Consider the following 24,289-nt stretch of genomic DNA (forward strand, 5'->3'; position numbering starts at 1 on the left):
TTGGGAGCCTTTTGTTAGTAACTCTTCAATTATGGAAAATGACAAGGAAACTGCCATTAGAAGATAGCAATTTAGCTGGAAGTAGTTGGAGGTCATTTTTGGTTAGCTGAGTTTTATTTCTTGGATGTGATCCCTCATCAACCTAAGGAGGCATTTAAAGATAGGAAACAAATGAATAATAGAGCATAAATTGGTAGTGGCCTCTACAAAGCCTTCCTAAATTTTGATTAGTAAAATAATGAAGGTTAAGATGACTCAACAAAAGTGAGACTCTGGCCTGGTAGTTAAGCTAGGATTTGAAAGGCAGCATCCCATGTTGGAATTCCTGGGTTTGAGTCTCTGTGGCACTCCTGATTCTATGTTCCTGCAAATGCACTTCCTGGGAAGAAGCAGCTGATGGCTTATTTGGTCCATGCCTTTGTAGATGGATTGAGGTCCCAGCTTCCAGCTTTGGTCCAGTGCAGCCTTGGTGTTTTTTTTTTGTTTTGTTTTGTTTTCTTTTTGTTTCTCTGCTTCAGCACTGTCTCTGCCTCTCTGCCTCACAAATAAATACATTTTATAAATATTGCTTGATGCACAGTTAAAAAACTTTCTCACATTTTGCACAAGTGTAGAATTCTACATGTATATACAGGCTTCACAATTTTAAATATTTGAATCATTTATCTCAGTCATTTAGCTGAAATGAAAATCTAACTGTCCATCTTACCCCAGTAATCTGCTGGCTTTGTCTTTCTCACCCGTAAGAGTGAATGCCACAGTCTGGGGCTTGATTTGCTGTAGAGAAACACTTGACAGTAACTGGTTCAGTGCTTGTGTTTTCAGAGTGAAGCCCAGCAGACTATGAAACAAGAGTTACCAAGAGATCACCATGTGCCACTTACACTCATTCCTAGTTTGCTTGAGTCGTTGCCCTCTGAACAACTCTCCTTGGACAAACTGAGGCATGGTTTCCAAAATAATGTTCATAGTAAAGTTGCTGCTTTGGTTTCCTGTGTTTGCAGTGAAAGATTTGATTTCTATATTGGCAGCACATACTCTTTTCCTTATCACACATTAAATAAAAGGCAATTCAAAAGTGCAAACAATTAAAAATACTTGTTTCTGCATTGAGAAATTTTTTCAAGTTTTCAAGAGTTAGAAGCCTTTAATACTTCCAAAATTGTGGTTAGTTTTACATATGGAGTAAATATGTTTGAGGCCTCATGATACTCCTGCATATTTTATGGACTTCCAAACCCCTTCATGTGTTATTCCAAAAGAGCATAAAGGTTAGAAAGGGCAAATATTACTCTAGTAATCTATAAAAGATGAGAGTTGGAGGATTTCAGTGGGTTCTATATCATGACAGAGTGGGGAATGTGCCACAATAGTCAGAACCCTGGCTTTCAAACTTCAGCCTAGGAAATTTGGAGCTTGATTATTTTGACCCAGAAGAATTATAATATAGTTACAATATGAACATAATGTGTTTTATAATTTATGCTCAGATGGTACAAGATAACACTATTCGCTTTTCATTTTCAGGACTGTGACCTCTTGAAAAGAAATCTCATTGTTTCTCTTCTTCCTTCCAACTTCCCTAATCACTAATTTCATTTTCTGACAATAAGTTTAAGAACTCAGCTAAGTATTATAATTAATGCATTAGGAGGTTTCAACAGGGAAGAGGCAAGATGGTGGCATAGGGTACAGACATGTTTGGGATGATGGAGAATCATTAAATAGGGTGAAGCACAAGGAGCAGACTACAAGAAATGATAAGGGTCAGGCAGTTGGTATGGGGTTACCTGGAGACCCGCTGGACACAGGGAAATGGCATCAATGGCAGGGAGGTGTTGCAGCTAACAGAAAACCCAGCAGCAGCTGGCGAGCAGTGCTATGAACACCAACTACAGCCAGGGATCAGGAAGCTGCCGTGGCTTGGTTCTTTTGGCAGCCAGGTGGGGGCTTGGGTTCATGTGGAGAGCTCAGGAGGCAAATGCAGTCTGAGATCTGCAAATCCTGCTGAATAGTTTGATCCAGCAATGAGCGGAGAAAGAGCTGAGGACTTCAGGGGGCACACCAGTGGTAGGAGGGGACTCAGCTCAGAGATGGGGCATCGTCTTGTGTGGGGAGGCAATGAATGCGGAGTTGAGGGAATTGCCCCAGAATGAGCTGATTCCGGGGTGAGGGAACGACCATTTCATGTCCTACAGGGTCTGTGTGGTCCCTAGAGGTGAAAGCCAGCAGCTCTGATGCTCCAGCAGTGCCCTTCTGGGCACCGTCTTGTGTAGTGGGGCAGAGAGTGTAGATTATAAGGGACAGCCTGGAGTGGGCTCTTTCTACCGAATCACAGGGAGCTGAGCCCTCAGGTAAAGCAGCATCAGTCTTATATCCTGCAGAGTCTGTGTGGTCCCTGGATCTGACAGCCGACAGCTCTAGTGCTATGCCGGTGCCCCGCTCACACCATCTTGCACAGAGGGGCAAGGGTTCAGAGATCAGGAGGATCAATGGTAAACTGCATATACAATAGATCAGTACTGGTCAGATGCCATATTCATGAAAGCAGACACTGTTAGACTGAAGGGAGGACAACTGAGCTGCACAAGAGCTAAGCTGGGAGCAAAATCACATCCAGCTTAGAACACTGCACAGGCTCCCCAGAATAAATAGAGCCATTGTAACACTATACAGACTTAACCCAAAATAACTCCAGGTGGCACTCAGACTTACTAGCCAGCACAGTCGACAAGATCAGCACTGCCAACAAATCAGTTATTTAGGACAGCTTTCATCTTCCTAATTCTGGACATAAAAAATGATCTGTAGATCTGTGGGTAATGCATCTTAGAAACCCGCACTAAGGAGAAAAATCTGCCAAACAGAATTGCAATGACAAAAGGTAAAAGAAGAGATAGAAGCACTATGAATGTTACTGAAGACTCTCCGGCAAAGGAGCAAAAGACTCTACCGCCATCAGAGCAAACAGAGGAAGACATTGAGAAAATGGGGGAGAGAGAACTCAGAAAACTCAGTATAAAGCTTCTGACGAACAATGAGAAGCATATAATAAAGGAGTTCAAGGAATTTCTGGAATGTTACACAGGAAATAAATCAAATGAAAGCTGATATTTCAGAAGTTAAGAATACAGTGGAGCAAATTAAAAGTACAGCTGAGAGTCTCAAAACTAGAATGAATGAAGCAGAAAGAAGAATCTCAGAATTGGAAGGGAGTGTCAGAGCTGAGATTAAAGGTGTATTCAATGAAATTGAATTGAAGACTTCCCTGATCTGAAGAATGGGAAAACAATACACAGGAGGGTCACAGAACTCCAAACAGAGTTAATCAAAAGCAAACTTCGCCATGATACATGATAATCAAGCTCTCTTCTTTTGAACATAAGGGAAAAAGTCTTCAAATGTACAAGAGAAAAAAATTGTGACCTATAAAAGGACCTTAATCAAACTCACAGCTGACCCCTTAGAGGAAACACTACAGGACAGAATAGAATACAGTGACATATTCCAAGTTTTAAAAGGGAAAAAAAAATTCAGCCCAAAATAACATATCCTGCAAAGCTCTCCTTTGTTCTTGAAAATGAAGTAAAATTCTTCCACTAAAGAAAACTCCAAGAATTTGCTTCTTCTAAACCAGCCTTATAAATGCTCCCCAAAGATGTTCTTTTGAAAGAGAAAAGGGATAGTAACTACCAGAACTAAAGGCAAATGTGGAGACCATTCCACAAAAAGGCCAATAGAAGATTAAACCAAACAAAAACCTTTTGCTAAAATGAAAGGACCAAACTGCCATCTATTTATATTAACATCGAATGTAAATGGTTTAAACTTATCAATCAAATGTCATAGATTAGAAGACTGGATTAAAAAACAAAACTCATCTATCTGTCGCTTACAGGAGACACATCTTACCAACAAAAATCAGAGGGACCTGAAAGTGGAAGAATGGAAAAAGATATTCTTAGCTAATGGTAAGGAAAATTTGTGAGTGTAGCCATTCTTATACAAGATGATATAAATTTTTCTGTGAACACCATTAAAAGAGGTGAAGGACACCATATAATGATCAAAGGATCCATTCAGCAAGAAGAGATCACCACAGTATGTGTATGTGCACCAAATACCAAGGCGTCTAGTTACATAAAACAAATCTTAATGAATTTAAAGGGAGACATAGACCCTACTAAAATTATGCTGGGGTCCTTAATATCCAACTAACATCAATGGACAGATCAACAAGACTGAAACTCAGCAAAGAAACAACAAAACTCACCTAAAATCTAGAGCAAAAGGATTTAATTGATATCTGGTCCGGACCAGGTGGGATTCACCCCAAGAATGCAGGGTAGTGGATAAAAAATTAATGAACACAAATCGATGGCATTAGTGTACACAGATAATTCCATGGCTGAGAAAGAAATTGTAAGTACAGTCCCCTTTAAAATAGAGGAGAGGAATTTTAAATGCCTAGGAATCAAGCTAACTAAACATGTGAAAGACCTGTATGATAAGAACCATAGAACATTAAAAATTAAAGTAGAAGACATTGAAAAATGGAGAATCTTACCATGCTCCTGGATTGGCAGGAGCAACAAAACCAAAATGACGATATTACCAAAGTAATATACAGCTTCAATGAAATAACAGTCAAATTTGCAACATCATGCTTCTCAGAAATAGAAAAAAAGATACAGAAGTTCCATCTGGAGCCACAAGAGACCACAAGAAATCAAAGCTATCCTGAGCAATAAACATGAAGCTGAAGGAATCACAATTCCAGACCTCAAGACATACTACGGAGCAGTGGTCATCAAAACAGTCTGGTACTGGTACAGAAACAGAAAAGAGCAACAGAATAGAATAGAAACACCAGAAGGGAGCCCACACATGTGTAACCAACTACTTTTTGTCCAGAAAACTGAAAATAATATAGGGAAAAAGCTTGGTCCAACAAATGCTGTTGGAACAATTGGGTGGCAGCTCGGAAGACCCATACCAGTCACATCATACAAAAAGCAGCTCCCAATAATTCAAGGACCTAAATGTACACCGATAAACCATCAAAGTATTGAAAGAAAACTGAGGAAGTACTCTCCAAGAAATAGGAACAGGGAAAGACACCACATCATAGGCAGTCAAAGACAAAATAAACAAATGGTACTATATCAAACTAAAACAAAACAAACAAACAAAAACTTCTATACAGCAAAGGAAACAATTAACAAAGTGAAGAAGAACAAACAGAACAGGAAAAAATCTTTAGACACTACCAAACTAGTAGGGGACTAATATCCAGGATTTACAGAGTTTCAGAAACCCAGGTATAGTAAACAAAATAAAACAAAACAAAAAACTGTGAAAAAAACTGGGCAAAGGAAATGAACAGTTTTTTTTTTTTCCAAAAGAACGGATACAAATGGCTAACAGACATGAAAAAATGTTCCTGCTCCCTAGCCATCATGGAGATACAAATGAAAACCACGTTGAGGTACCACTTAACTCCAGTGAGACTGGCCTACATTTCAAAACTCTACTAACAACACCTGCTGGCATGGATGTGGGGAGAAAGGTACCTTGGTTCATTGCTGGTGGGAGTGTAGGCTTGTGCGACCACTGTGGAAATCAGTATGGAGAGTGCTTGGAGAATTGCAAATAAATCTGCCATATGACCCAGCTATCCCACTCATAGCCAAATATACCCCAAAATATACCCCAAATATACCCAAATGCACTGAAAAGAAATGAAAACTGCATATGAGAAGGTGATCTGTAATTCCATATTTACAGCAGCACAATTTACAATAGCAAAGATATGGAAACAATCCAGATGCCCTTGCAAAGAAGAGTGATTAAAGAAACTGTGGTACATCTACTCCATGGAATATTACTCAGCCATTAAAAACGAAATTATATGATTTGCAACTAGATGGTCCCAACTAGAGACCATTATGCTCGGTGAAATAAGTCCCAAAAGGACAAATACCATGTTCTCTGTAATGCAAGGAAACCATCGTGTAAATTAGGCTTTCATGTTTTCTTTTCGTCACCCATGTGTTGGTTATTCAATGGTGCAGTTTTATGATTCTATGATGCTGTATTTTTTGTGGTTGTTGTTTTAATTTTGTATCTGTTGTTGACCTTATTTTGTGGCTTCTTATTAAAGGGAATGTATACCGATGGAGCAATAGAAAGTACCATACACTGTAATATGCAGCCCTTCTTCCAAACAAATCAAAGATAGATTTCCAAAAAACTGTTGGACACATCTAGACAATGGGATGCTAGACTGTTTGACATTGTCTATACCAGCAATGTTGGGGCACACTTAAATAACACACTGATATAACTCCTTATGAAGGTCTATGCTATTATAACAATATGTTTACATTGGGAAAATCGGTCAGCGGGTGGGAATTTGGCGGACATCACAAAGATAACTTAATATTTTTTTTAAGACAGTACGTTTTACATTTGTGCTTTCTGTGATTTGGTTCACACAATTGCATTAAGTCAGAATGGATTGCCTTCTGAAAGCTCTCTCCTTGACAAAGGAAAGACACTAATCATTGAAGTGTCACAGGTTGTGGGGGAATTGATGATTCATAACCTTGTGCCCAGTAGAGCTTAGTGTACAGCTTCCACTCAGAGTTCATGCTTGTGTCTGGCTGTAAACTAGTTTGGGGCAGGACGGTGAGGTAAGTGGTAGTAAGGAACTATTTACAGAAAATAGTTCTTATCCTGATTTCTAGGATTCCATAGACATATCCCTTTACGTTATATCTGGCTGTTGATTTTCCTTATATACAAGAGTACTTCAAAAGTTCTGTGGGAAAAAGGAGTTAAAGGATGAAGCAGGGGTAGGTGTTCAATATAATACTTCCATTGCCTGCATCTCATATTGGGATTTTTGGCTTCAAGTTCTAGTTATACCCTCAATTCCAGCTTTCCCTTAATGCAAGTGCGTAAGGTAGCTGGGTTCCAGACTTTCTTGTGAGAAAACTGCCGTTAGTTTCTGACTTACGGCTTAGCCTCACAGAACCCCAGCCTTTGTGGCCATTTAGGGCTTAAAGTGGAAGATTGCAACTCTTTGTCTATTTTGCTGCCTCTTAAATAAATATATAAATATTTTTGAAGAGGTGATGAAGGGTCTGTGTGGTGGTACTTAAAACTAACCCTCCGCTTGTGGTGCTTTCATTCTATATGAGCACCAGTTCGTATACCAGCATCTCTACTGCTGATCCAGCTGCCTGTCTATAACCTAGGAAAGCCGTGGAGGATGGCTCCAATCGCTGGGCCCTTGCGCCCATTTGAGAGACCTGGAGGAAGCTGCTGCGTCTGATTTCAGTAGGGCTAGCTCCCTGTAATACAGCCGTTCGGAAAGTAGACTAGCAGATGGATCGCTCTGTGCCACTCAGCCTCTCCCCGAGGAATTATGGGAAGCTTTATCAGAATGTATCATCTGACTTTTCTTTTGTGCTGTTAGGTGAGCATGTTTCTATTACAACTGGGCAGTGCCACCTTTCTGCTTACGGAACCTGTGATCAGCGCGATGACAACTGGGGCTGCCACTCACGTAGTCACTTCACAAGTCAAGTATCTCTTGGGAATGAAAATACCGTATATATCTGGACCGCTTGGATTCTTTTATGTGAGTACATCTTGTCATTAGATAACTTGATATTTAGGTTTCACGCAGTAGAACTATGCTAGTTGCAGTATGTTTCTATATATATGTATTTGTGATATTCTGACATTGTTTTACTTTATGCTGCATTAATTCAACAAATTGAAAACATTTTTAACTTATCTATAGGAAAGTAAACAAATTTTACGTGCTTCAGCATCCGTATTTAGGAGTACAGTGGTGCTTCCCTCCCCACCTTTCCTGCTGTCCTCATTCCCCACCTATCCTCCTCCTGCCTTATTTTTTTATTTTTTCGTTCTAATTTTCACAGTGGCTTAACACAATCATAGGCTTAACACTGTTTTGTAAAGAAATGTTCCTTCAGTCAGCTTTGTTTTAAATAAAATGTGTTACAGGATATTTTAAAGGTGACTAAAGTATGAAGGAAGTTTTCTGAGTAATGTATAGTTCTACTGTAATGTATAATTGAGCATGATATAATCAGAGTTTTGTTTGTAAAATATGATTTGAGTAATTTTAAACTTGATATGTTTTCAACTTTGCATTTTTAAAAATATTTATTTGAAAGTCAAAGTGGCAGAGAGAGATAGGGCAAAAGAGAGAGATCTTTCATCTACTGGTCTACTCTGCAAATGGCTGCCACAGCCAGGGACGAACTAGACCAAGTCCAGGAACCAAGAGGCCCATCCGAGTATTCCGTCGGAGTGATAAGGGCCCAGGCACTGACGCCATCTTCTGCTGCCTTTCTTGGAAGATGTGCAAGTCTTGCAGAACTGAGTCCATGTAGGGTGTTGGGCTATTCTGATGCAGGCTGGTGGGACAGGTTCTGGATCCACAGCAAAACCAGTTTGGCCTGTTGTGCTACCTTATTCTGGGCTGATTTCATGTTTCACAGAAGATATATACCCTCTTTCCTGTGTCTGTGGGAAGAGAAAGAGTGCCCCTCTTCATTGCCTGGCTGCTTAGGAGCCTGGACCATCCCTACGTCACAGCTAAGGGGAAAAACACCTTGGGAAACGGGTCATTTGATTTGAGGCAGGTAGTATTACACTGGGTGAGGGAGACAAGGATGCCAGTCAGTAATGAGCCATGTTGGAAAGAAGCGAATTACAAAGCAGAGTACTCTCTGAGAAGGGAAGATACTTGATGATTTCCCCAATACTTGGTGTTGTTAAACTCCCTGTATAAGTGGTGAAATCATCTATTCTGCGTGTAAAGACTTTCAATCTCCTTTCCCAACAGCTCCATTAATTACTGCATGCTTAAGTGTTTATTCTAAGGTTTGTAGGTTCTCCATGACTACTTTAGACAGAGTACCTAAAGTGTATGCTAAACTATGTGAAGCACTAGTCTTGTTTTTAAAAATTAGCATTGAGTGACATATCAAGGTTTCTATCACTATATTAGAAAAATCACTGAATTGTTCTGCCAATAGCAGATCAAAAGGAGGGGTCAGTAAAACATGTCTGCCTTGATCTGCAGCAGCTTTTATATAGGGAGACAAAGGGTAGGCTTATATTTTCAGTTTTTTGATGATTTTTATTGATTTTATGATTTATTTACTATTTATTCGAAAGGCAGATTGGCAGAGAGAAGGAGAGACACAGAGAGAGAGCTTCTGTCTACTGGTTTACTCCTTACATGGTTGCAATGGCTGGGGTTAATCAGGTCCAAAGCCAGGAACCAGGAGCTCTCCTTGGCTCGCCCACATGGGTGCAGGGTCGCAAAGTGCTGGGCCATCCTCTAATGTTTCCCAGGCCACAAGCAGGGAGCTGGATGAAAATTGGAGCAGCTGGGAGACAAATTAGTGACCTTATGGAATTCCAGTGCTTGCATGTAGAGAATTAGTCTGCTCAACCACTGTGCCAGCCTTTCTTTTTATCTTTTGAAGAGGTGTTTGAGAGTTTTGACAGGTTCACTAGGGTACACGGACTTATCTTTCATGTGCAACTGGGTATGTCCCTCTCCTCTTGCACAGGTATTTGCAAAGGAGGTGATGCAACATCCATCGTGTGCACTAAGGTCAGGGTAAACACTCAGGCTTTCCTCCCTGAGACTGCACATCTAGAGCCACCTGAAACCATCAGGACATGAAAGCATGGAACGCTTGGTGATGCCAAAAGCTATTGCTAAGATTAAGAGCAGTTCTTATAAGGGCAAGAGTTCCTGGAAGGCTCCGGTGACTGGCATCCGGAACACAGAGCAGGCACAGACAGCAACACACTGGCAAAGGCCCTCTCTTAGCTGGGCTAGGTGATCAGGAAGTCCCAGTAACCACCCCAATTTGGGGGACTCAAGCCCTAGTCTCCCCCACCTCAGAGATCCTAGCCTGTACAGTGCAGGTCAATCGCTATGCTGTTTTCCAGACAGCCCGGGTGTCCATGTGCCAGCTCATGTGCCCTGGCCCTCCCTCAGGTAAAGGAGAAGAAAGAAGAAAAGAAAAGAAAGAAGAAAAGAAAGAAAGAAAGAAGGAAAGAAAGAAAGAAGGAGAGAAAGAAAGAAAGAAGGAAAGAAAGAAAGAGAAAGAAAGAAAGGAAGGGAGAAAGTAAGAAAGAAAGAAAGAAAGAAAAAGAAAGGAAGGAAGGAAAGAAGGAAGGAAGGAGGGAAGGAAGGAAGGAAGGGAGAAGGAAAGAAAGAAAGGAAGAAAGAAGGAAAGAAAGAAAGAAAAAAAAGAAAGAAAGAAAAGACGCCAACTTTTAATAGAAGTCATCATTGCGGCCTGTTGATAGTAGACCCTATCAAATTTCTTCATGTGGACCCTGGTATGGATTGAAACAACGATATGATCCAAATTGGTAGCTGCAGTTTCAGTTTCAGATAATGATTTGAGGGAACACTACTCGAAAGGATGAGAGTTGTACAAGGCGTTAGAAAGCTGGCATCCCTATTGGAGCGTCTGGGATTGAATACTGCCTCTATTTCCAATCCAGCTTTCTGTTACTGCGTACCCTGGGCAGTGGCGGATGACTGAAGGTCTTGGGTCCCACACTTACATAGAAAACCTGGTTGGGGTTCCTGGTTCCTGATTTCAGCCTGACTCACTCCAAGCTCTTATGGGCATGTGAGGAGTAAACCAGCAGATGGAAGATTCTGTGTCTATCTCTCTCTCACACGCACACACTTTTTCCATTAGTCTTGTTCTGTTTTTCAAATAAATAAAAGCAATTTCAAAACATTTCAAGTATTCACTTAAAACAATCACAAGAAAAGTAAACCTGAACATGAAAAGGAAGCGACTGGCCTGTTTTGCCATGATTTTTAACTGTATTCCAATGTTCCAGGTTTCTTTTGCAAGTTGATTTGCAATCTATGTTGCTTAGGAACTCACATCTTATGGGGATTTTATCAAAATAGAAAGTCATATTAACTTGATGAAACCAAATTTTATTTCACATAACTTTATGCCTTGCTGTGTACCAAACAACATCAGTGTTTTATAATGAGAATTATTGAGTGGTAGTGGCCGAATGATAGCTTAAGTCATGGATGAGGATTTTCTAATCTAACTCCTGGTTTTGAGCTGGTTTCTAGTGTTTCTTTTCTATGCCTTGCACTCATGAGTAGCCTCTTCATTTGTATGTTATTGTTGAGTTGCTGATTATTTCATTGGCTAAATTCCTTGTAATGGGATTATTGAATCACAGCATGTAATGTTTTACCAAATTTCAATCTGAAAAGTTTTACCTACTACTATTTGGATCATTATTTCTTAAATTGCCAGTTTGGAATGTGAACAGATTGTGTGTGTGTGTGTGTGTGTGTGTGTGTGTGTGTGTGTGTGTGTGTGATTGGTTGGTAATTAGTGAAGATAGTAATTGCCAAAATAGCTGGAAGCTGGTTCTGAATTTTTGTTACTTAGGTAATTTCCAGCTCAAGAGTTCACTCATTGCAAGAAAGTTTAAAACCCAAAAAGAACACTGGAAATGGGCCTCAGAAGCAATGTAATCCCAAGTTCCGTCTCAAACAAACGCAGACCAAAGTAGTTTTAAGCTGTCTGGCAAGAGTTAAGACTTTCTTGACACCAGGTTTATACAACAGAATCAAAGCAGTGATAGCTTCTGTTTTGACCTGCAGACACGGTTAAAGAAATGCCTGCAGGTTACAGATTGGTCTTTTGACGTCTGTACATACAGTTGTCTTTATTTTCACAACTGGGTTAAAAAATCATGGTCACTTGATGTGGGAATGATGCTGGTCTTTTGGCTTCTCTGATGACAATGCCAATAAAATCATACATCAGTAGGATTGTGTGTGTATGTGTGCGTGTGTGTGTGTGATTTTTACTTTCTGCTTTATTTAGTTGTTAGGCAAAGTGCAAGCTGCTTTATCTTGATTTTTGTGAGGCAGACACCAATGGGGCAATCGGAGGTCTTTTACATGAATTCATATTGACGCAGAAACAGATTTAGGAACCTTCAGACTACTGATTTTAAATCTATGCTGCTCAATGGAATACTTTGCTGTGCTTTGTGCTGATGAAAATGAAGAGAAGTGGCTCCTAGCCTTCATTGTCACAGACCTTCACATCACTGCCAGACAGGGACAGTGCTTTGATGCTTGCCAGGATGTCAGAATGAATGCTAACATCACAATGTCAACATTTGATTGAGAAATAAATCATGCAGCATGGATGGGTGAGATGGGGACATTTGGAAAACATGCTGTGGTGTAGTTTAGATAAGACTTGCATGATGAGAACTGAAATCACAGCTGGTAGCTGAAGGAGCAAATCTCGGCTTAGCATTGAGCTGTCAGGTAAAAGCAGGGAGGGAATTGTTTGGCTCTTTCACTATGGCTATGGATTTCCATCACTGTTATTTTTGAAAGCTCCCCAGACTGATAAGATGTAATAAGCATGTTACTGATATTTCTTGGAAGAACAATTGATCATTGGGAATTACTCTGTGAGCTAGTTACAACTCCAGTAGTCTTGGCTGGGACTTTCACTATTGTCCATCCATTTTGCAGATGTCCTAGCCCCAGTGGGACTTCTTAGGAAGCAATCTGCATGAGTTCAGGTAGCGATGGATTCTCAGGTCTGCCTGTGTGGAACTTTTCTTGGGGGGCATTTGAATGACTATACAATAGTCAGTGGTGTCCTCTAGAATAAATCTACAGCAGAGTTGAGGGCTGAGCTTGGTGTAATACCTGTACCATTTTTGTATCTTGCTTGAGAAGCACGTACTAGCTGGGCTCATGTGGTGGGACACTGTCTCTTTTAGATGAAAGTCATGAATTAAGTTCCTCAAGGATGAGTTCTTCAGAAGTGTTCTATCAGGCCTGGCGCGGTGGCGCAAGTGGTTAAGGTCCTCGCCTTGCACGCCCGGGATCCCATATGGGCGCCAGTTCTAATCCCAGCAGCTCCACTTCCCTTCCGACTCCCTGCCTGTGGCCCGGGAAAGCAGTCGAGGACGGCCCAAAGCTTTGGGACCCTGCACCCGCGTGGGAGACCCGGAACAAGCTCCTGGCTCCTGGCTCCTGGCTTTGGATCGGCATAGCATCGACCTTTGTGCTCACTTGGGGAGTGAATCATTGGATGGAAGATCTTCGTCTCTGTATATCCGCCTTTCCAATAATATGGGCGCCGGTTCTAATCCCGGCAGCCCTGCTTCCCTTCCGGCTCCCTGCCTGTGGCCCGGGAAAGCAGTCGAGGATGGCCCAAAGCTTTGGGAACCTGCACCTGCGTGGGAGACCCGGAAGAGGCTCCTGGCTTTGGATCTGCGTAGTATCAACCCGTTGCGCTCACTTGGGGAGTGAATCATCGGACGGAAGATCTTCCTCTCTGTCTCTCCTCTCGGTACATCCGCCTTTCCAATAACAAAATAATAAAAATAAATCTTTAAAAAATAAAATAAAATAAAATAAAAATCTTTTTTTTTTTAAGATTTATTTTTATTATTTTGTCGTTGGAAAGGCAGATATACAGAGAGGAGAGACAGAGAGGAAGATCTTCCGTCCGATGATTCACTCCCCAAGTGAGCGCAACGGGCCGATACTATGCCGATCCGAAGCCAGGAGCCTCTTCCGGGTCTCCCACGCGGGTGCAGGTTCCCAAAGCTCTGGGCTGTCCTCGACTGCTTTCCCAGGCCACAGGCAGGGAGCTGGAAGGGAAGCGGGGCTGCCGGGATTAGAACCGGCGCCCATATGGGATCCCGGGCGTGCAAGGCGAGGACCTTTAACCACTTGCGCCACCGCGCTGGGCCCAAAATAAAAATCTTAAAAAAAAAAAAAAAAGAAATGTTCTATCATTCGGAAGGTCTTCCCTTAGAATTTTAACTGCCACCAAAAATTCTGGGGTCTGTAAATGCAAAGGGAATGTTTATAACTCTTTCAATAACTTTTATGATCCTGTCAAACAACAGAAATGAGTGGATATAATCAACTTTAATTTATCCTATCAATCACCCTTCCTCAATTCCTTTACATATAAATATGTTCTCTGTTCTTTTTTTTTTTTTTCTTAAAGACTTATTTATTAGAAGGGCAGATGTACAGAGAGGAGGAGAGACAGAGAGGAAGATCTTCCGTCCGATGATTCACTCCCCAAGTGGCCGCAACGGTCGATGCTGCACCGATCCAAAGCCAGGAGCCAGAAACTTCTTTCCAGGTCTCCCACGTGGATGCAGGGTCCCAAGGATTTGGGCTGTCCTCGACTGCTTTCCCAGGCCACAAGCAAGGAGCTGGATGGGAAGCAGGGCTGCCGGGATTAGAACTGGCACGCATATGGAATCCCAACACATTCAAGGCGAGGACCTTAATCATTACGCTATAGCACTGGGCCCTCTCCTTTGTTCTTATAAGTTTATAAAAATACTTCCAGCATTTTTAATATTCGAATGATTTCTTAATTAGCTTTGAATAATGCAATAAATAATAATTACTTCACTTATATACTGAGTAGAAATCAGTTTTTTTTTTTCCCTCTGAGTTAAATTTAGCTGTGGTGGTGGTAGTAGATTCCATACAAAGAGGTAGACAGTCATTGGCCAGTGGTTTTTTTTATATTTTTTCTCTGTCTGTTAGAAATGGACAATAATGTAAGGGAATTTAGAACTGGAGAAGTCCAGAATCATGTCATAGTTCCAGACGTGGTCTGAGCAAATGCCTAGGACCATCAGCTTCTAGTTGCCTGCTCTATAAATCAGTCACTGCACATTTCCAAAATGAAATTCCTGGACACTGGATGCTCTTGTCCTTCTTACTAGTAATATATATTTGAATAAGACAAACTCACAGATTTAAAAAACAATACTTTGAACAACAGACAATACTAGTTTTCTTACACAAAAAACGAAAGATATAAATGCCTTTACCACTTAAAAATAAAGATAACTTGAACATTTTAAAAACTTCAGAAATGAGTTGTCTCTGCTCTTGATGATGACTACCGAAGAGAACTTCAGAAATATTGCATTCTAGCTTGTTTTTATTTACATAAATTTCAATCTATTCGATTCAGATTCCAGCAGAAGTTATAATTTCAATAATCAGATTCTATAAAGTACTGCAGCAGATTTATGAATAATCTAAAAAGAATATTGTTATGAAAGTCATTTCCATCTTGACATCCCCATATAATCATGTCTACCTTCCTGTTTGGTTGTTCTTCAGGTTCAAATATTTGACCTATACAGATAGGAAGGGAAGACTTGATTCTTTAGAAGAAAAAAATGCTTTAACAATAATTGGAAAATGATGAAGTTTCTCATTAGGAAGAATGTTTCCCAGAAGGTACAACATAAATCATAAAAAATTCCTGGTTCCTATTAGCACATGTGGATTCCTTTGAGATGGTGCCAGAGGCACAGCAATGATATATCTGGTGTGGTTTTGTGTGAGTACTACCCCTAAGCGTTCTGCACAGCTCCCCACGTTAAATGCAAGAGCGAGAGTCAAGCTTGGCAAGAGATACCACTATGCTGCTTGAACAGTTTTATTTCCTTTCTTAAAAGTAGGCAATTTCAGACACGGAGAAGTTTCTTTTCTGTCTTCTCTCCACCTCTCGCTGCTGAAGGAAAAGCAACACACTTTTCTAGTTGAGACTACAGGGAGGCACCAAGAATGCTAATAAAAGTGGGACTGAAGCATCAGGACATCAGGACCAGTGAAGCATTTTCTCTTACAGAGGATGAGATCACAATTAAGTGTGTACAAATGAGGTTTGTATGTGGAGAACAAATCCACGTTGAAGACACAGATCCGATGGAATTTCAGAATCAAGAACAGGGGTGGTTCACAAAAGCCTGTATTTTCTCTGCAGATATTATGCCGTTGCTATTGTACATTATGATTCATCCTGAGAAATAAGCAGAACAAATTGAAGGGGAGAGAAAGTTCATCCACAGCTTCAGTCCATCAGTAATGCACAGGATGGAAAATGTAACAAGTTTATTTTAGATATGGAACAATTATATGAGAATTTGTAACAAATGTTATTCTGCAAAATTCTAAATCAGAGAGCAAATACTTTTGTAACTCAAAATCTTGGAGTAAGCTTTTTCCAGGTCCCACAATACACTGAAAAATTTGCCAGCACAAATTTCAGTGTTCACGTGATTCAAATTAAACTTTTTTTTTTTTTTTTTTGCCTTAACAGGGAATGGCAGAATGCAACCTGACCTTGGTATGCTTGGTCCAACTGAGCTTTGTGTACACATATAGTTTTCATCTGTTTAACCCACCATGCTCCTTCTAGATCACATTTCAGCTTAGATTGAATGTATTCTTTGAAGCAATAGTGAATGGATTTATTCTCAGTGTGAGATAGAGTTATTGATCAGAAATTTGCATATGATAATATATGAACCAATAAAACACGGTCCACCCACCATTCTTTTTTAAAAATTTTTGTACGATGAAAAGGCCTCTGGGATTGTGTTTAATATTTTTGGGAGACATATAGTATCAATGCCACTCCAAGAAGTTTAATGATGTAATCATCTGTAGCTAAAGTTGACATGAGACATTAAATTCTTATAAATGTGGACAACATATGTACGCATCAGTGTGGCAAGGGTGGAGTTGGCTGGGGTTGTGGTGGGAGTGATTCCTGAGCAGGAAGATAGATCTGTTTGGAGGTTAGATTCAAGTACAATCAATTTAAAAGCAGGGTGGAAGAGAGAGGCAAATATTGTGGCAGTATGGCTTGTGTTTAAAAGCTCTAAAGATGTGAAGAGTGCCTTCAAGTATTAAACCCAGAGCCTGCAGCAGAGAGAAACTTGGACCAAATATGAAGCTAAAAAAATCAGAAATGTTCAACAGAATCATCTGGGGAGATCTTAAAAGCTACATACAAATGGAAGAGGTAGCCATGCATCCTGGTTTACAGAACCACTAGAAGGACTGATTCCACAAATATTTATTGATCTCCCAGGCACTGAGGATGCAGCTGAGAAGTAAGGCAAACACATCCTTGTTCCCAGAAAATTGTATTGAGATACTAAGGAAGATCAGATATATGTTGAAGGAAAAAGAAAACCTGTTGGTGAACAAGAGAATCTGAGATAGCATTAATGAAGGAAACAGGGAAGAGTCAAGGTAGGCAATGTGATTGAGTTAAGGGAATGAGGACCACTTACATAAAGGTCAGAGAATTCTGTCCTCCACATATGACTGGCAAGTAGAGTCTGGGCAGATGAGAGAGACCCAGTGATGGAATGCTGTGGAGAGTATTCTTTTTTAAGTTTTAAATTAAATTTATTTATTTTATTATGTTATGACATAGCTCATTAGACTGTGGTAGTTTCTTTCCCTACCTCACCAAGACCTCACTCTCTCTAACACACAGATATCCCCTATATCATTACAACAGTAAAGTCCTTCATTAACAGTCATAACTCCATTATTCTGACATTTAAATGTATCCTGACATTGTAGGTATAGAAGATGATAGATTGCTTGAATTTTGGTGTGAACTTAAGGAGCTTACTGCATCTCTCCAGACCATCTTTCCTTCATGCATTAAATGGAAGTGATAATGCTGATCTTATAATGACTGAGAAATTAAATGAGCTATTGTATATAAGATGGTCAGCATAGTGTTTGCAAAAATATTAATTTCCTACCTCTTCTAGCAAATAAGTAATTTAAATAGCTCACCCATTCTTTCATTTAGAATCTTTCCTTGTATTATCTGCCTATGTAGGAAAAATATGAGAACTTCTCTCCATTCAAGGTGAGGAGAGACAGGGTGAATTCATTTCATTGATAAAATATTTTTATATGCAGATAGGTGGGTTGTATAATAAACTTTATTCAATGAATGATTTTTTGGTAATTCCAAATAGTAAAATGGCTTATTCACTGTTACCCCTTTGTGTTATTTAGAAGATGCTCTTCTAGGAAACAGAAAAACGTCCAAATTTTTAGACATATCACAGTACTCAGTGTATGCCAAGTGCCTATTCCAGACAAAGTTAGTGTATATGATAGCAAGCATCTATTCACCATCTTGTTTAATGTAACTGGCCCCATGGTTGATGACAACCTGAAGTCATTTATTTGGAACTGAGATTCATAGATTGCAGATTATTAGTGTGTACTTCTTATCAAATAAGCATGCTGACAGATTTATTAAAAGCTGCTAGTTTTGTTGACTGTTGCTTTTCTGTAAGAACAGAAACTTATGACAGTTTCTCAGTTCAAAGCTAACACAGGAATGACAAATAATATGAAGACTTACATGTTCGCTTTGACATACAAATAAGTATTTGGATGCTTTTTGTGGTCACTTTAAAGTAGTTCAATTAAAGATGCCATTATATTATTGAATGTTAAAATATATTTCAGATACAGGTACAGTTACATTGCAACAAAATTTAGCACACCCAGAATGATGGGGAAAGATATTTTAATTGATCTTTCTGGCAGAGAACTGAGCAGAAAGTCCATTTAAATTTTGAAACTTATTATTCTCTAAATATATAAGGTCTTTCTCTTTATATTATGAAGCCTATTAGAGTAGCCATGCTTTAGAATATTTTTCCTACACATGTATTTCCATACTAAGTCTTGTTTAGAACTTCAGTAACCGTAGCACAGTGAGAAATGATTGGTCATAGCCTTGCTCCATTGACAAGTTTTGTTTTTTTTTTTTAACTAAATGCTGTGTACATTTTTAGCTTTTAATTTTTCTTTGTTCTTACATAATTAATTCTAAGTTTGATTTCAGATCAAATTGACTTTAAAATTATATTACTTGATATTTACTTCAGTAGTAATCTCAATATTCATCTCAAATTACTAAAAATTTAATGAACAAATTAAGTGAGTGAATGTGTGATAACTACTAATCCCCATATTATGTTATAAGCCAAGTATAGCTAGTGAGAAAAGAGTCTTGGTCTTGCCTCTCCTTGCCATCATGTTTATTAGCTGTAAAATCTATTTATAGATTAATTTATAACTGCTAGATGAAGGTGTTCACCTATTCAATAACATTTGTTGAACTCCAACTTTTTCTAGACAAAATTCTAGAAGCTGAGACTCTGTCAGTGGAATAAACCATATTCATAAGCAATGGCTGAATTAGAAACAAAAGCACTTTATGTTTTCCATTTGTATGAGTGTATATGTGTATAAGCTCTAGTTATTGCTTCAGATACTTTTATATTTGTATACAGATACTCAGAATGGATTATTTTAATTCCTTGGACATCTCAACAGGTGTGTCTACATGTGATATTTTTTCAAATATATTCATTCATTTATTTATTTATTTGAAAGGCATAGGGCCAAAAGGAGAGAGAGAGAGAGAGAGGTGAGCTACCTTTAGTTCATTTCCCAAATGGCCACAATAGCAAATGACAAGCCAGGCTGAAGCTGGAGACAACAACTTGTTCCGTGTCTCCTCAGAAGTTGGCAGGGATCTAAGTACTTCGGCCTTCATCTGATGCTTTTCCAGGTGCATTAGCAAAAAGCTGGATTGGAAGTGGAGCACTGAGGACTCAACCACTTATCCCATGTGGGGTGCTATTATCACAAGGGGTGGTTTATCCTATGTGCTAGAATGCCTGCCTTATGTTTTTCATTATGTGCTAAGTTATAAAAAGCATCAGTTGAAAGAACTGGAATAACAGTCTGAAAATTGATGAACAACACTATCAAACAGATTGGTCATTTTTAATAAAATACCTTTCTTATCAATGCAGATATCAAATTAGCTTTGCCTCTCTGATATCTGGGAAACAAAAGATGACATTGAGTAGGAATTTTTATCTGATGGACTGTATTGTGCATTCTCAAGATGACTGGATTATATTAAAATCGAGAGATTTTGTGTGTTCTTGGAATGCCTAGAATTCTATTAGGAAAGCACAGAAGAAAGGGTGCTTGTGTGTGGAGCCTTATTGCCTTCTCTCTCTGCATATGCCACCTATTTTTTATAATCTTGGTTTAGCTTGCAACTTCACATGACAATTGTAGAATGACACTCCTCACCAGCCTCCGCTTCCCCCAATCCATGTTGTCCTGGAGCATCTTAAGGATGTGCTTTGCTTGACGAACCAGAGGTTAACCCAAACAGGCAGTAAAACCATGGGTTCTTTTCTTCTCATTCTTTTCATTCCAGAGTAGTCATGGTGATTACTGCAAGCACATGCTTTTGAAATGCACATCATCAGAAAATTTGTTTGGGAGTTTTGCTTATTTCCTCCCTATATAGATACCGTCATCGCAAATTTTTAATTCCTTGGGAAAAGAATAATAGTCCTCTGAATATTTTAAGACATTTAGATGTTGAACTTTTTCCCAATAAAGCATCTCAATACTATCAGTGATTTTATGTTCAAATCATGGCAAAACAAGAGAAAGCTGTGCATTTTGGCAAATTTTCTTGATATTCCCGGCGTCATTATCTTCTGTAGGCTATATTTGACTGAATAGCAGTTTGAATGTTTTATCCAGGACTTTAAGTAATGTGTAGCTCTAAGAAATGGACTTTGTTTCTTCACTGGCTGCAGAAATATTATGAACCGTTATCATCCGCAGCATACAGAGAGCTGTATCACTTGCATCTTAGATAATCACACTGTTATAGTAGCTAATTTCTTCCCAAGTAATATGGAATAAAATAGCATATCATGAATAGCTAGTGGTAATGTTTATTCACTAATTACTTAATACAACTGATTACATAACAAGTACAGTTTCTCCATGACTTGTTTTAACTCTATGAGCCAAGTACATTCTGGATCACCAACATTGCTCTGATCCTTTAATCCAGCGAGGCTGCATTTTTCACTGAGTTTTTTCTTGCTTTGAAGTTACTATAAAGTCCATGGCAATGTCCAATGGAGTATATTTAGGCTTGTATAGGCTGACACCTCTGCTTCACACCAGGTATATTCTTTATTCCTGCAACACATGGCCTGCAGCCTCTGATTAGGCCATAGCAAGCAGAATTTTAAGATGCAAGCAAATACAGTCTGCATATGTTTTACCAACTTATTGCCTATGTAATATTTTAACAATATTTTGCTGATGATCTCATTATATCCAAGATGACAAATAGAGCAGCGAGCAGTAGCAGTTTGGATCACTGTAGGAATGTCCTGTGAGTTCAAGTAAAAATTAGTTTTTGCTACCTTAAACTGGACTTCAAAACCATGCTGTGAGCAAAGAGAAATGAGGATTTGAACCTGGCATGACGGTTCAATGATTTAATCCTCACCTCACATGCATTGGGATCCCACATAGGCACTGGTTCTGATCCTGGCTGTTGTGCTTCCGATCCAGCTCCCTGCTTGTGGCCTGGAAAGCAGTCGAGGACGGCCCAAAGCCTTGGGATCCTGTACCTGTGTGGGAGACCCAAAAGAAGCTCTTGGCTTTGGAGCAGCTCAGCTCTGGCTGTTGTAGCCATTTGGGGAATGAACCAATGGATGGAAAATCTTTCTCTTTGTCTCTCTGTCAATGTGATCTGTCTTGCCAATAAAAATGAATACATTTAAAAATAAATGGAATTCCAAAATTTCTGATTTAGATATCCATGGGAAGAGACAAGAAATGCATTGAAGATAATTATTGAAATTATATTAATAAACCTTTTTGCTTATACAGGTGATGTGTTATAATAAGCAAGAAAACAGAATATATGCATAAGCACAAATATAAACATCTACCAAATAGATGAATAGACTATATTTCCATGTTTCTCTCTCTCTCTCTGCCTGTGTCTATCTGTATTTATAACATCTATATCTATAATATCTATATCTGTCTATATCCGTATCTGTCTATCTCATATTCGAGGAGAAAGAGAAGGATAGAGAGATATACCACCCACTGGTCTGCTCTTCAAATGTCTGGAATAGCTGAGAGTGGGCCACTGCCGGAGCAGAGCGGGGATGTAATTCAGGTCTTTAACTCATTGTATTGGGAGCCAGGCAACCAACTATTTAAGCCATACTCAGCTGTGTCCTAAGATGTTCTCAGTAGGGAGATGGTATCAGACGGGACTGGAACTCAGGATCTCTGGCATGGGAAATGGGCCTGTTAGCTGGTAGGCATCCAAGTTGGTGGGTTCACCACTAAACTAAATAAAAGTATGAAATTTCACTTAATGAAAATCTCGTATTAGTCTTTTAAGGACATCCTAACAAATAACCCAGCCTGGGAAGCTTAAGCAACGTGAGGATATTTCTTCCAGATCTGGAGAGTGGAAAGTCCAAGTTAAAGGTGTCCGTGGCCTGACGGCTCCCTCGCCACACTGTTGCATTCTTACTGTGTTGTCACATGACTTTTCCTTTGTGCATAATTGTGTAGAGGAAAGATTGGATTTGGCTAGTTATTTTTTTCCCATTTAGCATTCAATTTAAAATTTCAGTCTATCCTCTTTAATGCTAGAAGATCAGATACTTACATGATTACTTTTAATGTTCCAATTTACTGAGAAAAATGTTATTGAGACTTAGTTGAATGAATGTAAGCTTTAGATTTTAGGAGCTTTAGTTTGTTCTTTTCCTTGACATTATTCTTACATGTATCCTACGTTTTTTGCCAAGTCAGAATATTTCAAGTCCAAGACTTGTATGAATATGTTATGCCTTCTTTTTAGTTAAAGCAAGTTCTTTGATACTCTTTTATATTAAAATAGGCCTATTTACTTTTAAAGACTGATAACTGTACTGGTTTCTTGACCAACTCTTCATACCATCACATATGGGTTATATGTGAATTTGTTTCTGGGATTTGAGGAACGGTAGTGGTGGGCATAGGTGAGTGGTCCACAGTCCCCACACACCTCTTAATGATGCAACTACATGAGATACTGCATCGCTCTAAAAGGCGCAGACCCTGAGTATGACAGAAGAGTCTAGGGCAAAGAGATTTTGAACTTGCAAATGATTACTGCGTTCTAACTCATAACAATCCTTTTACTTCTACCCTGCCACCTCCAGCCATTAAGGTGGAGTTATACGACACCACTGAGCTTATTTGCAGCCAGATTTCCAAACTGATAAGCTGTGATAATCCTGAATTTTGTTTTTTGTTTTTCTCCCCCCCCCATAACTGTAGATTTATGCCTATGTCTTTGAAAACATCAAGTCTGTCCGACTGGAAGCTCTACTCTTATCCTTACTGAGCATTGTGGTACTTGTTCTTGTTAAAGAGCTGAATGAGCAATTTAAAAGGAAAATTAAAATTGTTCTTCCTGTCGATTTAGTTTTGGTAAGTATGAAATCAACATTTAACTTTCTGTGATACAGAGTTTGCCAATTGTTGGGCTAATCTGCAAATGCTTACTACGGATGCGATCTATAGTAACCCAAAGCTACTCCTGTCTCTCATTAAAGTGGAGCTAATTTGTGTGGCTATACATTAATGTAAGAACAGGAAACATTTTGAGTCAATAATTTTTAAAAGGAGATAGACCTGTTTTTAATTTATACAGCATTTCTCATATGCTTTTAGTTTTCTTTTTTTAAAATATATATCACTAAGATCACATACAGCCTAAGATCTTCATAAGGAGAGATTTTTAAGGATGAGACTCATGGCATGATCTATAAAGTAACAAAAGGACAAACCACCTTCTGTTTCTATGGCATTCATGTGATACACATGGAAATATTGTCCATTACAAACAGCTGTTTATGATTTATAGATTTGTCGATACTGTGTTACTTAGTTTTGCTTTATTGAAATAATGCTTATAATTTCCCCAAGACTAGCTCCTTAAATTACTTTTTGTTATTGTACTTGGAAAACCAATGCAAGCATTAAAAGCCTCTACCTGGAGCCCTTCATTTAGAAAGTATTGATCCGAAATGGTAAGGCAATCAGTATATAAGCTTATTGGTTGCTGTAACGTTTTTCAAAAATGATCTTTGGGCTATACATTGAAGTGACATGCAGTTTCAGATTAATTTCTCCTATTAACATACATCTTTGTGTTGGTCAAACAGTGTTGGTTTATGAACATTTATAAGTCTGCAAAATTGGAAATTTTTTGAAAAAGTTGAGGCCCATTTCTATAGAACTGAGAATGGAGGAAGGCATCGGCCATGTCTGATTTTATAGTCTTGATAATTTTGTTGAGCTACATGCAACAGGTGATCTATATTCCATGACTGTGTGTGTCAAACAGCAAAAGTTAAGAGTAACATGACTGTTACTTTCTATAATAATAGTTATAAAATTTACCAA

General features: G+C 39.1%; 1 protein-coding gene across 1 annotated transcript in view; it reads left to right on the top strand.

The window, feature by feature from the left end:
- The window catches only part of SLC26A7 (solute carrier family 26 member 7), a 120,844-nt gene that overhangs the window by 42,489 nt on the left and 54,066 nt on the right, over nucleotides 1-24,289 (top strand). Inside the window, exons 4-5 of the mRNA XM_040995162.1 lie at nucleotides 7,484-7,648; nucleotides 23,159-23,311. Coding sequence (XP_040851096.1) covers nucleotides 7,484-7,648; nucleotides 23,159-23,311 — 318 coding nt within the window. The remainder of the gene's footprint in view (nucleotides 1-7,483; nucleotides 7,649-23,158; nucleotides 23,312-24,289) is intronic.

This window comes from Ochotona curzoniae, unplaced genomic scaffold (assembly GCF_017591425.1).
Source record: "Ochotona curzoniae isolate NIBS_2020 unplaced genomic scaffold, NIBS_Ocur_1.0 contig_1071, whole genome shotgun sequence".
Classification (NCBI taxonomy): Eukaryota; Metazoa; Chordata; class Mammalia; order Lagomorpha; family Ochotonidae; genus Ochotona; species Ochotona curzoniae.